We start from the raw sequence: 16,280 nt of genomic DNA, 5'->3' as shown, positions 1-16,280 counted from the left end.
ACCACAGTAGGAATGGCCATTTTGGATGAGTCAAGGTTGAAGGGCTACTGGAAAATTAAACCAGGTGAATAATTAAAGTCTGTGTATGAGCAATGCAGGGGTTTTCCTTGTTGACACATAGAGAAACATTCATTAACAGACAGTGTAAAGCTGCCTTCTAAAGTTCTTATCATGTATTTATATGTGCAAATTTCAGGTTCAGATTTGAGTATTGGGTGCTTTGAAATATTTGAACTTATGAGGTTAGACCTTGTGTGACCACCAAACTAGATGTAATGTATTTTTAGTTAAAACTATGAGATTTGAGAAGAACAAAGTGAGAATTGCAATTTTTTTTATGTTTTGAAATGTCATGCTTTAAACACTATTTTTGTAAAATGATTCAAATAAATTATGTCTGAAATAATAATTTTAGAATTGTTAATTAATTATGTACATAGATTAGCACTAGAAAACTTTTTTTTTTTTTAAAGACATATTGGAGCTAATTTTCACAAAATAAACCCTGCCAGAACCCTGATGCAAATGCATGCAAAGAAATTGCAAAAACCTCAATCAAGATCAAGTATTCCATTATAGTCTTATTTCTGTCAGTAGCTAATTCTATTTACATTAACACTGTAAGCTGCTTTTTGTAATATTATTGTAGTCTTTCTCTCTGTGATTGACAGATTCAGTTTTAGTGTACATTATTCAGCAGTAGTGAACCCCTCTCCTTCTAAAACGGCAATTCCCAAAATCCCTCAGCAGCCAGAGCCAATCAGAGAGCATTTATGCTGCCCACTCAACACACTGTTGTGGCCATACAACACGGCAGAGAAAGAGAACGATGGAAATCAATACGATTTTTTGGAGTTTGGGCATGAGAAGGAAGTAGGCCTAAAGGAGAAAGAAAATATTTGACAGTGTGGTAAGAGGAGAGACCAGCACACCGAATTCACTCCTGCCCTCATCTCCCCCCTTTTACCCCCTCTCTCTCGTTCGTCATTCATGATTAATGTGCTGAGACTGAATGAATGATTAATGACGGGAGGTTGGCTTTGGCTGCTGTATCAGCCTATGACAGTGTGGCGCTGGAGCCTTAGTGACAAGATCCATTGCTCTGTATTTTACCATTTCAACTTGCCTGGGTGTGTGTGTAAGACTGAAAGAGAATTTTGAACATTTGTTCTTGCATCAATTCCTGCTGAGCATCTCTAAATGTGTCTTCGTTGTCTGTCTCAGTCACACTCAGTCTCTCTCTCACTCACACACACACACACACACACACACACACACACTCCCTCACAGATGAGTGGTCAGACACACAGTTGTAAGGGATTGGTGCTTGGTTTGGGGGATCGGGGCAGATGGTCTAGCTCTAGGAACCAACACCACATCGGTATGCACAGCAGAGTAGGGGGAAACATTTCTGGAAGGTCCTGGAGGAAAAAGGAATTGGAGAGTGACATGAGGACATTTAGCAGGACCTTGCCTAAAGCAAGTGTCTTTGTCTCTTTCCATCATTCACTTTTTACTTATCTGTGTCACTCGTTGGGAATGACAGCTAGAAATGATGGAAGAGGGTGGGGTTTGTTGTTGGCAGATAGTGATGCACAGATTGAGAGAGAGTTGGATGCAGAAGGAGTGTAAACTGCTTGTATGTTAGCTTGAGCTCTAAACCTGATTTTGATGTTGAAAAGCAGGTTTGTGACTGCAAAGAAAATTGCTGAGGCATTCTTTTGACTTCATTGGATAACACGGGAGCTTTGCATTTTGTGTCTGCAGAGGGCCTTACTCTTATCTTTTGCTGTCCAAAGGGTTTTACAGTTGCATTTCATATAAAAATGGCTACTTGTGCTGCATGTGTTTGTTAGGTGTTGTTTGTTGAAGATAAAGTATGCAGTGTATCTTAGGTCCGGTCTGTGTGTCCATGCACTATCACACATCCTTGTGTGTTACAGAATATTAGTGAGTTATTATAACGTGACACATTTGGCTTGGCAGCTGTCAGATATTAGCTTTAGAAGGAGGTGATTATCTTGCTGTATTAAAGGATGTTCATCCACGCTTAGCAAGCTCATTGTAAATATGTGTGTGTGTGTGTGTGTGTGTGTGTGTGTGTGTGTGTACCTGGTATTCCTTGCATTATGGGGACCAAATGTCCCCACAAGTATAGGAATCTCAGTAATTGTTGACCTTGTGGGAACATTTTTGGTCTCCATGAGGAAAACAACTTATAAACCACACAGAATTAAGTTTTAAAAATATAAAATAGCAGAAAGTTTTGTGTGAGGAGTAGGTTTAAGGGTAGGGATAGAGTAAGGGGATACAGTTTTACAGTTTGTAAAGTAAAAAAAAAAAACATTACATCTATGGAATGTCCCCATAAACATGGAAACCTGTGTGTGTGTGTGTGTGTGTGTGTGTGTGTGTGTTTGTACAGGTTTATTTGCTTTATGAGGACACAAATGTGTATAATGACATAGGTATTACAACGTGAACATGGTTTTTGAGGACACAGTACATACTAAATTGTGTTGTTGTTTCTTTTCTATTTTTTGAAAATCTAAATAATGCAGTTTTCTGTGATGGGTAGGTTTAGGGTAAGTGGATCGAAAATACATCTTTTACAGTATAAAAGCATCTTATAAAAGCATTCTGCTGGTATAAGGAAACAGTTGAAGTGATCGCGCACACACACACACACACACACACACACACACACACACACACACACACATCAGTTCCAGCATTGCTAACTTGACAGCGCAGTTGGTACTTTATCAAAATAAAATACAGTGAGCCAAACATCAGCGGCATCTCTGTGCCACCGTTGGAGCCGACTGAAGTACAAAGCCTATCATTTACATAATAAATAATAGTTTAGCATTCAGATCGTTACATTGCAAATATGGAAATATTATGGAATATTTGGTTGTGCGAATGAGAGAGGTAGGATACACGAGCACAAAGCTCCATTTCGCAAACAGTTGAGTCATGAAGCCTTTAAGGTAATCGCCCGCGTTGAATCAGCACATGGTCACTGTCTGGTGGGCTTTGTTTTCAAGTGCGCAACTCATGGCATTCGCTGTTCTTCTGCTGGCGGTTATCAAGCAGCGTTGCATTACTGCGGGCGCCCCCTTCTGGATTGGGGTGAATTGCCTGTATTCGTCGTAAGGCCTCATGCACCGAACCGAGATGCCCGTACCGTGACGGTTCGGGACGAATACTGTACATGTACCGTGCCAACCCTAGAACACACCTAAATGTTTTTCAAAGTACACTTCATTTGATAACCTACATGAACACAGGTGGACAACACATGCATACTAGAACTTTCATTCTTGTCCAGTCTGTGCCATTTCTTTTCAGAAGTTATGACAGATAGGTTGTGGCCATCTCCAGTAGTTTGTTGTTGTTCTGTCTCATCCATTTCATTCTCTCTTATTTATTTATTTTATTTTATTTTGGATCACGAAACATCGGGTCAGGGTAGAGTTGCCATATTGTGAAAAAAACTAATTAGCCCAAAAATATTCAAAGCCCATGTGTGAGCTAAGCATACAAAGAATACATGGTTAGATAAATTTTTCTATGAGTGTACAATATGATTACTTTTATGTAACATGCACTGTACTTAAAAGCTAAAGAGTACTGTGGTTTTAACAACTACATAAAATAGAAATATGCTAAAACCACTCAGAACACCTTAGCAATGCCCTAGCAACCACCTACAACATCTGAGCATTGTGAACATTGTCACTATGCATGGGAAATCACTGCTCACATTTTCTTCAGACGCATATATATGCTGCATTCATTCCATGTTGTAATTACTGTAATTTCGAAATGACAACACGTGGAGCTGTTTACACCCCTGGACTCAGACTTGGAGCTATCGCATTATCAATGCCTAAACATAGCACGTAATGAATCTGAGGTGGTCAGGTAGTACTAGTCGTAGCTCTCAGAAAAGTCCCAGTTCACAAGTTGTAATTCAGTCATTCTTGAGAAGTAGGACAAAACAGGGTGCAAAATTGAAAAAATTAAACCTTGTGCTCCTTGACAAATGAAACTACATTTATGTATCTTATATGTACCAAGCTACTGAGCTACGCTTTGATACAACCTCTCAACTTTTCTCTTTTTTTAACAAAATGTGCTTTTTACCTTGGACTGTGTAATATAATTTCAACTTTATCTTTAACAGCATTCAAGATGTTTTTAACATTTCGAAACACATTCTCGTGTTAGCAGACAGATTACACTTTCACTTGTGACCAACAATTCCACAACAAATATAAAACATCATAATGAAATATTATCAAAATATTAATCTGACGGAGGTGACAGATCTGACGGAGTTGACACATCTGACGGTGGTGACGAAAACCTGAATTTGTAGTCATTTTTAACTATCAAATATATTGAATCAATCAATTACTGTATTAAAACAAACACAGCAAACATTGAGTGTGTTATTGTTTATAAACTTTTATTCAAGTCACATTTAAGTATTTTTGGAACACAAAATCTTACGGTCGTGACATCTGACGGTGTTGACAAATTTGGCATTTCTTTCACAAAACAAATGGAGTTCATGTACTGTAGTAGCCATTTTGTTTTTTTCTGTTGATGCTAGATGCTGAATAAAATTATCTAAGTATTTCAAATAATTTCCTCAGAAATTGAAAGATGGTTGTGACACAGGAAATATTAACATTAGGATTTAAAATATTCTAAAACTATAAAACTGACCAGAGCCTGTCTGACACTGATGTACTCTGCAGAGGAGGAATGTGGCAAGGGGGTCCTTTAGAGCGACAGCTGCCCCTGATATTCCCTGCTTTTATTATATTTTAATGAATGTCTGACGGTGTTGACAAAAAGTGGGGACACAACTTTGAAACCTTATGAAACATGCATGTGTCACTGAAAAACAACCTTGCTTTGATATGAGATATTATTAAGTGTTGCTTTTCATAAAACAAGGTATTTTTGGATGAGATCATTAAAAAAACATTTTTATCCATTTTATAGCATATGAATGATTGAACCCTTCTCTGTGGACACACTGTTTTAGATGTAGTCAGAAGACAATAAGTGTCATAGATTTGGTATAATAATGAGAAAATTAAATTGAAGGTGATAATTGTGTTAAATACATTCTATTATTAATCCCTCATAACATTTAAAACTGAAAATATTTGCATTTGTACCTAATAGCAGTTACACTTGCTGGACCTGTTTTGTCCCATGTCTCAAGAATGACTGAATTACGAGTTCTATGAGGATGTGAATGCTTTTTTCAAGTTCGTATTTCGTAATTACGGTACTTACAATATGGTGTGCCGCATGAATGCACCTTTAGACATGGCATAGCCTACCCCCTAAAGGCCTGTTTACATCAAAATAAATGTTCGGCACAAAAATCCAGTATGGCTATAATCATCCGCTGTGATATGTGTCTTTTCAGACCAATGTAAATGAAATGGCAGATGGCTGGAAGAAAATGCAGTTTCACTCTTTTGCAGTAGGTGGCAATTATGGAAAAGCAGAAATCAGGGCTGGGACAATAAATCGTTGCAAAATCAATTCATGGATCGATTCTGATATTTTCCGAATGCAGCGTGATTCCTCTGGAATCGATTCTGAGCTTAGATTTTAACAGCAGATTGCGCTCTACTCTAGTTTTTATCCGCACACTCAAATGCTCATGAAGAAGAGTGCTGAAGAGCACTTGTGCGTTCGGCAGAGTCTGTAATTTCACCTCGGCTCAGAATGCTTTTATGACACGAGATTAATGTAAACACAGCCCACTGTGAACACCCTTGTAAATTGCTTTGACCTTTTCAAATTATTTTAGGTTCAAGTATGTGTAAGGATTTAGAAACAAGCAGAGTACAGCTGTTTCTAAGGCTTGCAGTGCCATCTGCTGTGAAAATCTAAGTTCAGATTCGCGATGCATTCTGTAAATATCAGAATCGATCCAGGAATCGATTCTGCAACGATTTATCGTCCCAGCCCTAGCAGAAATACAGCAGTACACAATTACAACACTGTAATGATATTTGCATATAGAGATATTGCTATGATATTGCTATGACTGATATTTCCTTTGTGTGTTTTTTTCCCATCTGCTTGTCACAGCAAAGTCTAACAACTGTTTTCAAACAGCCGTTCAGATTTATTTTCACCTATCTAGACGGCATTCGAAAGTTCTTGTCGGTGTGAACAGATGCGTTAACTGCCATCATTCAAATAAAATGTTTATCACCAATTTTTTACACCAAAAAGCCATCTTGGTTTGAATATGCCTTAATAAATAGGGATTGTTTTTTGTGTGGTAGCCTATATCATTTTGTCCAAACATTTCTATGCAGGCCTGAACTTAAAAGAGTATGTGTGCAAATAAAAGAAGAGGGAATTTTGCATGATTGAAAGATTGAGAGTATGAGAATCTCTGTTTAATGTCGTCCCTTGAGTTCAGACACTGAACAGACGAGACACAGGATATTATCAGTCTGATCTGCTCTAGAAATGAGCATTTATTTACTACATAACATTTCTGTTGGGTTCGTGGCGAACAGCTCATACAGACCAGACTTTTATGTTTCTTTGTGTCACTTACTGATACTCTGACACTCATACCATACTACACTACCCTCTTCTCAAATCTGCTGTCCTCCTTCTCTCGCTGTTTCTATATATATTTCTCTAATCTCTTAAATACACAGACATGGTTGTGATTGCAGTAATGGAGCAAATGAGTGTTTCACATTTAAAATAAAAAGGAACAGATTAAACGCAGTGTAGTGCAGATGCTGTATTAAATTCGCCATGGGCATCAGATATAGCACATCTTAAACAGCATTAAAATTTCAGAGCCTCAACCCACATGCTAATATACATATCTGAACAGAATTACTAATCCTCACCAATGCTAAACAGACATTCAGCTTGTGTGTATAAATGTTTGGCTATTCTTGTAGGAAATATCCTCACAAATATAGTAAAACCAACTTGTAACAACATTTGAAGTGGTCTTCACTACTTGAAAGGTTCATGAATCATATTTTGCTGTAGTTTGATGAGTCAGTTTGATGTCAGGCTTGTGTGAGGGTAAGGATACAGGGCAGGGGTTCTCAACTCTGGCCCTCGAGGTCCGCTTTCCTCCAACCCTAATCAAACACACCTGAACAAGCTAATCAAGGTCTTCAGGATTATGAGAAAGTTACTGGTAGGTGAGTTTGACCAAGGCTGGAGGTGAATTCTGGAGGAAAGTAGACCTCGAGGACCAGAGTTGAGAATCCCTGGTATTGAGTGTAGTAAATATCATTATTTAGAATAGCTTCAAAGGTCTGTGTGAGCATGAATGCAACGAAGAATGTTGTCTGTTTTTATTTTTAATATATATGACTAATTGAAAATTGCTAGGATTTATCTTTCGATATATGGGATTGAATCCATGTTTCTTTTTATTTCTCAGCAGACATTTCTAGGCTTGGTTCCGCTGATTTTAGTGGCGTAAATAACTTCAGCACCTTCCTATTGGACCGTGTGTCTGGGATGCTCTACCTCGGTGCACGGGATGCAGTCATCGCTGTGGATACTGCTAATCTATCGAAGAGGAAGATGGTGAGCTCTCTTTTTTTCTTGCAGTGAATGTTACAAATTTTCCTAAAGGTCTGTCTTTATTATTTATGTAGTAACACTTGATGGTTACATAACATAGTTAATGCTTTAATGGAAAAATGAACTAACAATTAACTAGTAATGAATTATAGCATTTATTAATCTAGAGAATGATTCCTAAAACCGGAAATGTCTTTGCATTTTTGCATTTCTGGTTTCACTGTCCCGATGTCAATGATTCTTCAATTCTTTTTTTTTTTTTTGTTAAATCACTGAAATAAGGTCTGTGGTTAACACAAAGCTCAAGATGTTTTCACATTTTATTCTATATGACATAAAACGCAAAGAGGAAAACACATCTACTTACTAGTTTGCTTTTTTACTCAAGCTGTATTTTTAATGGGTTTACGCCCTCGCTCTTGCTAACTTGCCAATCTGTTGATTGTAAATAAAGACCGAAAGAGTTATCAGAAGCTTAGTGGTGGTGATATCGAAGTCAACTGTTGTGTGGTTTGTTTTATAGCTTCTTTATAGCTTGTTTTTTTTTTACTTCTGTTGATTGTATTTATAGGCTTCAAAATTCATAGAAGTTGGGTTCAAGCTTGAGTTTTATGCTAATTGAGGAAACTGATACTTTGCAAAGACCCTTAGTTGCTGTTACTACTTTCTTCAAGCCACTGCACTTTCATGCCACACATTATGTTCTCACGCTGTGAAAAATACATTGCAGAGCAAAGAGGACACTAAAAACATGCTGACAGACAAGACAGCTTTCAAAATTCGTAATTTTTTTTTTTTTTAAGAAAACAAACAATAAATGTAATTTTGTGGCTCTTTAATGTGTCGTGACAGATCGCTGTAGCACCTCAGTTCAAGCGGCATGTGAACCGGTCATTTCTTACTCTATACTAGTACTATAGCACAAAATAAACATGAATGAACATCAGAAGGTGCCTTGTTTCAAATGCGAAAAGACGTCAGTACACACCATTTTTGAAGTTCAAGTCCACCAAAGTTAATCTACTCTCCGGTCTGGTTTGTTTGTCAGACAAAATGGCAGATTATGATTCGTCAGGTCGCCTGTCAATCAAGCCCGCAGGCGAAGGGTCAGTTGTGTTTGTTTAACTGTCTTAATGAAAAAGATTTACTTAAAGTGGAAAGATTAAATCAGGTAAATCATTACATAAAATGCTTTGTGCCAAATATCAACATCCAAACTGAACATCAACACACTCACACACAGTCATAATAACAGACAGCCCAACAGGAATCAATATACTGCTTTTCATCAAGCTAAACTAGATGATCTCATCCCTGGTTGCTAGTGCAGCTCTCTCACCAAATTAACCCTCCCCAACGTCCCTCCCCTTTCCCCCAGCAGCCACATCTCACTGTCTCCTATCATCACACTCAAAATGCATCACACACTGTAATGTGGCTTCACGTCCATTTACCCTCAAGCACACACAGAGCCCAGGACATGCTTGAAAAGTACCTCCATCTGCACTGTTCATTGTCTGGAAGCAAAATTACTCCGTGAAGTGCCATGTAATATTAGATATTAAGATTAAGGAGAGCTACTGTGGTGAGATCATAGCACTGATATCATGATAACTCATTTCCTGTGCTTATGTGTACAGTTTTGTCCCAAGGCAAAGTGTTTTAGATTTTTGGGGTTAGAATTTCTATTTTTAGCTCATTTCAATGTAGAATAATGTTCAGACAACCAGTCAGTAAAGTAAAAACTGAATAATTCACTAAAGAAGATGATCAGGTATTGTATCATCCTAAAGGATTTGCCAAACAAATAATTAATGGACATGAAATATTGGTTTGGTTTGAAATGATTTGATTATGTGAATAGAAAGACCACAGGGTGCTATGACAGACATGGAAATATCAAAGTGTAGAATCTCAGTATACACGTTTTTTTTTTGCACAGCTTTCTGGAATACTTGATTCTGATTGATCAGTCACGGCATTCTACGATCAAATATTTTTGTATAATGATTCTATTCGTCTTTATAATTTGTATATTTGGCTGTTTTCTCTGACAACCAGTCTCTGCACTGTGCTAAGTATCTCATATCACTCTATTATCTCTTAAATCGTACATCAATATTTTAATGTCTGTTTATTTATTTTGTCAGTTATGTAATATTTGGTTTGTGCAAAGAGCAGGAAAACACAGACAAGACAGTATCTTGTTTGGCAGAGCACTGATGGCCACACAGTGACCAGGATCTGTCAAACTCCAAAAATGACAATAGGTATAGGTGCTGTCACATTTACCATTGTCCAGACATCCAGACATTAGAAATCCATGTAATCTGGAATTTTTTTGAGAGTGTGAAAGATTTCTGCACAAACACAAATGTGCCGTGTTGACCAATAAAAAGCTGTTTTATTTGAAAGTAACTTCTTTGTGAGACATGTATTGTACACTTGAACAATGTACCTTTTTAACTGCAAAAGTTTACCCACATTTCACTAATGTGACTGCACCTTATAACAGTGGTTCTAAAACTGTTTGAAAACCATATTTTCCAAACATAATATTTGAAAAAAAAGAGAAGAAATGTGTTGGTTTACATTTTCATGTATTAGCATTTTAATTCAAATAAGAGTTATATTATTTTATTTTATTTATAATTTAATTTAATTTATACTCACTTGAAGCCATGTTATAGCTTTGTTTGAGGAACAGGCTGAAATTTGAGTCATCATTTACTGAGTATTCAAACTTGGAAGATATGTCACAACAGGTTTACTCAAATTATCTTTTTTTTTTTGTGTGTGTATGTGAGAAATTATAATTTTTTGTGAGAACTATTTCTTAAAATTTGTTGTTTAATGTTGTGTAAATGACCACAAATGCTATTTTTTGATTTTGGCTGAATATATTAATATATTTGATAACTAAATAAGTAAATAACATTTACAGGCACTGAATATACTTTTTAATGTGTTATGTTGTGCGTATTCATGGCTAACATGGTTTCTTTTTAACCAGCAAGCAATCCGAAGTACTGATCTCTCTCTCTCTCTCTCTCTCTCTCTCTCTCTCTCTCTCAATATTTATGTAGATTGAGTGGAGTGTTCCAGAAGAAAAGAGGAAATCTTGTGTTGCTAAGGGAAAAACAGAGGTAAACTCGTAGTGTATGGTGTATGTGTTTGACGTGGGGGGATGTAAAGAGCTTAATAGCAAGCAAACAAATGATATGAACATTGTGAAAGGGTTGGAAAAGATCCTAAAAATCCACCATTTTCCTGCTTTGTTTATTTATTAGGAATGTTTTTAAGGGTGCCATTAACACTGGACCAATATGACAGTAGTCCCACTTTCACTGACACCCAGCAGCATGGATGCAGCATCATTGCAAAGTTAAATATTCACAGAAAGCAATGATTAATTTATTCTGCGAGTAAAAGTGTCCAATAACAGGGGGGTTACCAAGATAAGTAATGCTGTTTTTCTAAATTAAAATGTATTTCTTAATGTTTAAACCTTTTTAATAATAAAAAATATATACTGAGTGCATATTTACTCTTTAGTATCGTTCCCTGTGTGCGTGTCATTCTCTCTATCCTTCTCTCGCTTGAGGGTGGCACATGCGGCGAGTGTGTGTGTGAGAGATAATGAGCTCACTTATTTGTGGTTAGCATTCATTGCTACATTGATGGGGGGTGGGGCCTGTGGGTGATTGACAAGTGGGCTGAGGCCCCAATGGGGGAGGGTCAGAAAGGGTGTGATTAGGCAAACAAAAGGTATGTCGTGATAGAATGGAGGAGAGGAAACAAAAAAAAAGAAAGATCTGAAGGAGTAAGCTAATTGACCCTGGAGACTTGTGACTGGTCATTTGAATGAACACTTTTCCCCTCTAACACATTCACATTCGATTAAAACACATGGAAAACTCTGAATCGATACGGGCTGGGCTCTCATTAATCTTTATTGACGTACTTAATGGTCTGTCTAGTCCTGAAATTGAAACTTTTCAAGTAACGCCAGCTGGTTTTAATCAAAATTACAGCCTGACATATGTGATAGGATGCATTTGTGGATGAAAACCTCTTGTTTGCCTTATACTGTGAAATGTATGCCCTTTGAAGGATAAAAAGGGGAGGTCTCACTGTAGAAAATGCTCTGGGGTCTCAGATACAGCCCATTGGGGTTCAGGTTACCAATCACAGTTATTGATACAGAAACTCTCTTGTTCTTCTCAGCAATGGTTTCAAAGTGACACATTCTCATAAGTCAGGGGTGTCCAGTCCTAGTTCTGGAGGGCCAACGTCCTGCAGAGTTTATCTCCAACATGTCCCATCATACCTACCTGGTAGATTCTAGTAATCCTGAAGACCTTGATTACTTCCAAGTGTGTTTAATTGGACATTGGCCATACAGGATCAGGATTTGGACACCACACCCCTGACATAAGTTGTGAAAAGCATCAGTGCTCTTAAGATATGTGACAAGATCATGAAAAGGCCTAGAATGTTATTTTTAATTGTTGAAGAAGACTCTTATACACTATTAATTTTACACTACTTATCAAATTATTAAAAAGTGAGATGCAAGTGACCTTGATTGTAATTGCTAGTTAAATCTCAATTAATTTGCTTTTAAATTTGAAATGTATCTTTGTCTGTAATATTGTAACATATAACACAAAAGCTTTGATAGTTTATATATCTGTAAGATTTTTTTTTTGTTTGTTTTTGAAAGAAGTCTCTATCACCAAGGCTACAATTATTTGATGTACAATACAGTAATACTGTGAAATATTATTACAATTTAAAATAACTGCTGTGTATTTTAATACATTTTAAATGTAAATTTTTCCTGTAATAGCAAATATTATTTGTCTTACAATATGTCTTGCTTTACTCTGCTGCCCCTCACAGGACGATTGCAAGAACTACGTTCGTCTGCTGGAGTTTTTGGGTGATGGACGCATATATGCCTGTGGGACCTTTGCCTTTGACCCCCAGTGTGCATTTATTGTAAGTCTGCGTGTTTCCACAACTACACCAACTCAAGTCTTGTCATACTATTAAGTAGGACAATTAAAAAGAAATGCAGAAAATAAGACAGCTATAGCCTACATATGCGTGGTATTTCACTAAACCTGTTAGTTTTAGACTGATTGACTGTTTTCCTCCTGTGGTATATGACTATAAGTGTGTACTCCTCTTTCTCTATTATATTTTCTTCTTCGTCTAATTTTTGCTCATTTCTTTATATTTACGGACAGACAGAAATTACATTTATCTGCCTTCTCTGCCCCATTTAGAACATCTCTTCATTCTCTCTGGAGAAACATGAAGATGGTAGCATGAAGATGGAGACCGGGAAAGGGAAATGCCCCTTTGAGCCCAGCCAGCATTACACAGCGGTCATGGCAGGTATGAAACACATGCTTACTTAGCTATCTAAATAAGGCCATACGGTAGATATATATATTGCTTTTTCACATGGTAAAAGCTAATTATAAATGATAAGGTATGTACCAGGTACGTATTGAAGGGCATTTAGCTGCAGAATGTTTTTGTGCCTCTTAGCACTAGAGCTCTTGGTTACTTGGTATGCATCTGTACCATAAACATGGCTATAGCCTGATTCACTACAGTCTTCCTTCAGTGGAGTTAATACTGATTTCCAGTGACATAATTCGATTGCTGTAGCCAATTAAGATTGGCAAAGGCTTTCCCATAGCATCACCACCTTAATGCAGCATCTCATCAGGGATCCAGGATATATACATAACCCTAAGATGGTTTTTCCTTAGGGGCCATTGGCTGGCCTCCACAGTGTAGGTGATTTCAGGGTGCCATTCTCGTGGGGACATTTTGTTCTTGAAATGTTTTAACACAAAACACATTGAAAACAAAGAAATGACTTAAAAGTTTAAAAAAAAGTTTAAAAATAAAAATGTCTTTTTTATTTCTCTCTCTTTCAGGAGGGACCCTTTACACCGCTGCCACAAGTAACTTTCTAGGCACAATGTATGACATTTCCAGGGCAACGGGCATCGAGCAGGAACGCATCCGCACTGAACAATCAATCAATTGGCTTAGTGGTAAGACACTCATTCATCCATCCATTCATCCAGATACAGACATTTACACATTAAAGCCATCATTTAATGTGAATTTACTCCCAGATTGTTTATAACCACACTCTTTGTGACTCTTCTCTGTTTCTGAACTCAGATCCAGAGTTTGTCAGTTCTGCCTTCATCCTAGAGGATGAGAAGAACAATCCTACTGGTGAAGATGACAAAATTTACTTTTTCTTCACTGAAGTAGCTAAAGAATATGACCTTTACACCAAGGTCAAAGTGCCCCGAGTGGCCAGAGTCTGCAAGGTAGGAACTAGAACTGGTCTGTTTTCTTGTCTAGTCTCTCTAGTTTATTTTTTTTTAATGGTTTGGCTTAGTTGAAGTCTCAGAGGGATGTTGTACAGTAGTTCTGCTGTCAGCTGATATGTTATGTAATTTTACTGTTCCAGTTGAGTTCAGATTTCTTCAGTCATAAAGTTCTTCTATTCTTTGCTATCTGTCTGTTTTTCATCATTCATTTTCTATCATATCTGATCTATTTTGGTCTCTCCCTCTGTTTTCTAGTCTGATGTAGGTGGTATGAAGACTCTGCAGAGGCGGTGGACGACATTTCTGAAGGCCCAGCTGGTGTGTGAAGATCGAGCAAGTGGACAGCGATTTAACGTTCTGACTGATGTGTTCACTGTACAGCACCAGCCTGGAGACCCCAGCAGCACACACTTCTATGGCATATTCACCTCACAGTGGTACTTTGTTCTGTTTCATCTCTGACCTGATTTGACCTTCTTTGCTGGATTCATCTCTTTTGAATTTTATTTGTTCTTCTGATTTTAGTTTCACCGTGATTATTGTTTTGTGTGTTTGTCCTGTTGTGTTGATATGTAATGTGTAGGGAAAGAGGGGAGCTGTCAGCCGTGTGTGTGTACAGTCTGGAGGAGATCACTAAGGTGATGAATGGACCCTTTAAAGAGCTGAAAAAGACCTGTGAGAACTGGATTAACCCAGAGCCCATACCAACACCCCGACCAGGACAGGTATACAACTGCACACTCAAAACCATACTGTATAGATGTAGTTCATGTGTTATTTTATTCACAGTACATACAGACACTAACATGTCACTTAAGGTACATGAGTACATCAGATGACCACTTCCCCCTCACTTAATTTGGGGCACTAGTCAAAATCTACCCAACACTGAAAAATAACCCACAAAATGACCCAACAGGTTCAACCAAGTGTTTGGGTTGGAAAAAAAAACATTTACTCAATCAAAATATGTGTTTGCTGGGAAACCAACCCATGAACTTAGAGTTCTTAGCATCATGCTTCACTAATTATCTGTAATGATCTATTTCCTTTCTTCTTTTATAACTCTCAGTGTTTGAATAGTGCTCTGATTGAGCAGGGCTTTGAGTCCTCTCTGAAGCTGCCAGATAAAGTGCTGACATTCGTGCGTGATCACCCGCTTATGGAGAACAGTGTGGTGGCAGCACCCCTGATGATCAGAAATGGCATCACATACACTAAACTTGCCGTTACCTTAACAATGGCCTCCAGTGGCCTGAAACAACACATGACCACTGTTTTGCACCTTGGAACAGGTAAGAGATATTAAACAGAAAATTAAAAATAATTATTTAATAATCATCAATAGTCAATTAATCATCATGTGTGTTTTATATACATGTGCATCTGTTGATAGATCATGGAGAGCTGCACAAAGTCGCTGTAGTTGGTCCGAATGCAACACTTATTGAAGAAGTCCCTCTGTTTTCTGCACAGGAGCCAGTGAATAACATATTGCTATACAAAGTAATGACATAAGTTTTTATGTTGTTTAATGTGGTCTGTTTTATTATTATTATTATTAGTGATACTGTATAAAACAATACTGTATGTTCAATCTGAATTGATAAATTTTTCCTCCCTCCTAAATCATGTTACTAATATTTAGGGACCAGTGAATGGATTAACTGATCCTCTCTGTCTCTCTGCTGTTTAGGATGAGGCTCTGGTGGGCACTCCTCTCTCTCTGGTGAAGTTACCCATAGTGGATTGTTCTCTGTACTCTACCTGTGAGGTGTGTGCACGTGCCCGAAGTCTTGGCTGCGTATGGAGGCACAATGAGAGAGATTGTGTTTTGAAGTATGTCACACACAAACACTCATTCACACAAAAGCATATCAGAACACACAGACTGAATCTTCCTTTGTTCATTGTCGTCACACTGTTACATTTCTGTTTCAGGCCTGGTGAAGTGGTAGAAGCAGATGATTTGGTCAGGCAATGCAACAAAGGTGAAGGTAAGTCTGACAGTGGTACCTAATATCTATATTCCATACCTGTGGCATGCTGTCGATCACCACAGTCACTTGTTTCATCTCTGTGTTTATAAATGAACTAGAAATAATTTGATAGTTAATACACTTTCAATTGAATTAGGTGAGCAGACTGAAAGTTTTAAATACAGAAAATTTACAAAGTATATTTTGAGAGATGCAAAACCAAAAAAACATTAGAGTTTATGTTTATGTGTATTTATGTTTATCTTTTTATTTGTAAGAATAGTTTGTGTTGTATCTTTATGTGGATGTTCTT

At 37.4% G+C, this 16,280-nt stretch overlaps 1 protein-coding gene across 3 annotated transcripts in view; it reads left to right on the top strand.

Annotated features, from left to right (window-relative positions):
- The window catches only part of sema4f (sema domain, immunoglobulin domain (Ig), transmembrane domain (TM) and short cytoplasmic domain, (semaphorin) 4F), a 64,874-nt gene that overhangs the window by 45,306 nt on the left and 3,288 nt on the right, over positions 1 to 16,280 (top strand). For 2 of the 3 annotated variants that reach the window (XM_058783565.1, XM_058783566.1), the window contains 12 exons: positions 7,475 to 7,620; positions 10,704 to 10,763; positions 12,523 to 12,621; positions 12,912 to 13,023; positions 13,578 to 13,697; positions 13,831 to 13,985; positions 14,244 to 14,425; positions 14,572 to 14,713; positions 15,061 to 15,283; positions 15,385 to 15,494; positions 15,685 to 15,827; positions 15,930 to 15,985. In XM_058783565.1, coding sequence (XP_058639548.1) covers positions 7,475 to 7,620; positions 10,704 to 10,763; positions 12,523 to 12,621; positions 12,912 to 13,023; positions 13,578 to 13,697; positions 13,831 to 13,985; positions 14,244 to 14,425; positions 14,572 to 14,713; positions 15,061 to 15,283; positions 15,385 to 15,494; positions 15,685 to 15,827; positions 15,930 to 15,985 — 1,548 coding nt within the window. Of the gene's footprint in view, positions 1 to 7,471; positions 7,621 to 10,703; positions 10,764 to 12,522; positions 12,622 to 12,911; positions 13,024 to 13,577; positions 13,698 to 13,830; positions 13,986 to 14,243; positions 14,426 to 14,571; positions 14,714 to 15,060; positions 15,284 to 15,384; positions 15,495 to 15,684; positions 15,828 to 15,929; positions 15,986 to 16,280 lie in introns of all 3 variants that reach the window. The other variant, XM_058783564.1, reaches the window with a different exon arrangement.

Source organism: Onychostoma macrolepis, chromosome 07 (assembly GCF_012432095.1).
Source record: "Onychostoma macrolepis isolate SWU-2019 chromosome 07, ASM1243209v1, whole genome shotgun sequence".
Lineage (NCBI taxonomy): Eukaryota > Metazoa > Chordata > Actinopteri > Cypriniformes > Cyprinidae > Onychostoma > Onychostoma macrolepis.
This window is presented reverse-complemented; position numbering and strand designations above follow the sequence as displayed.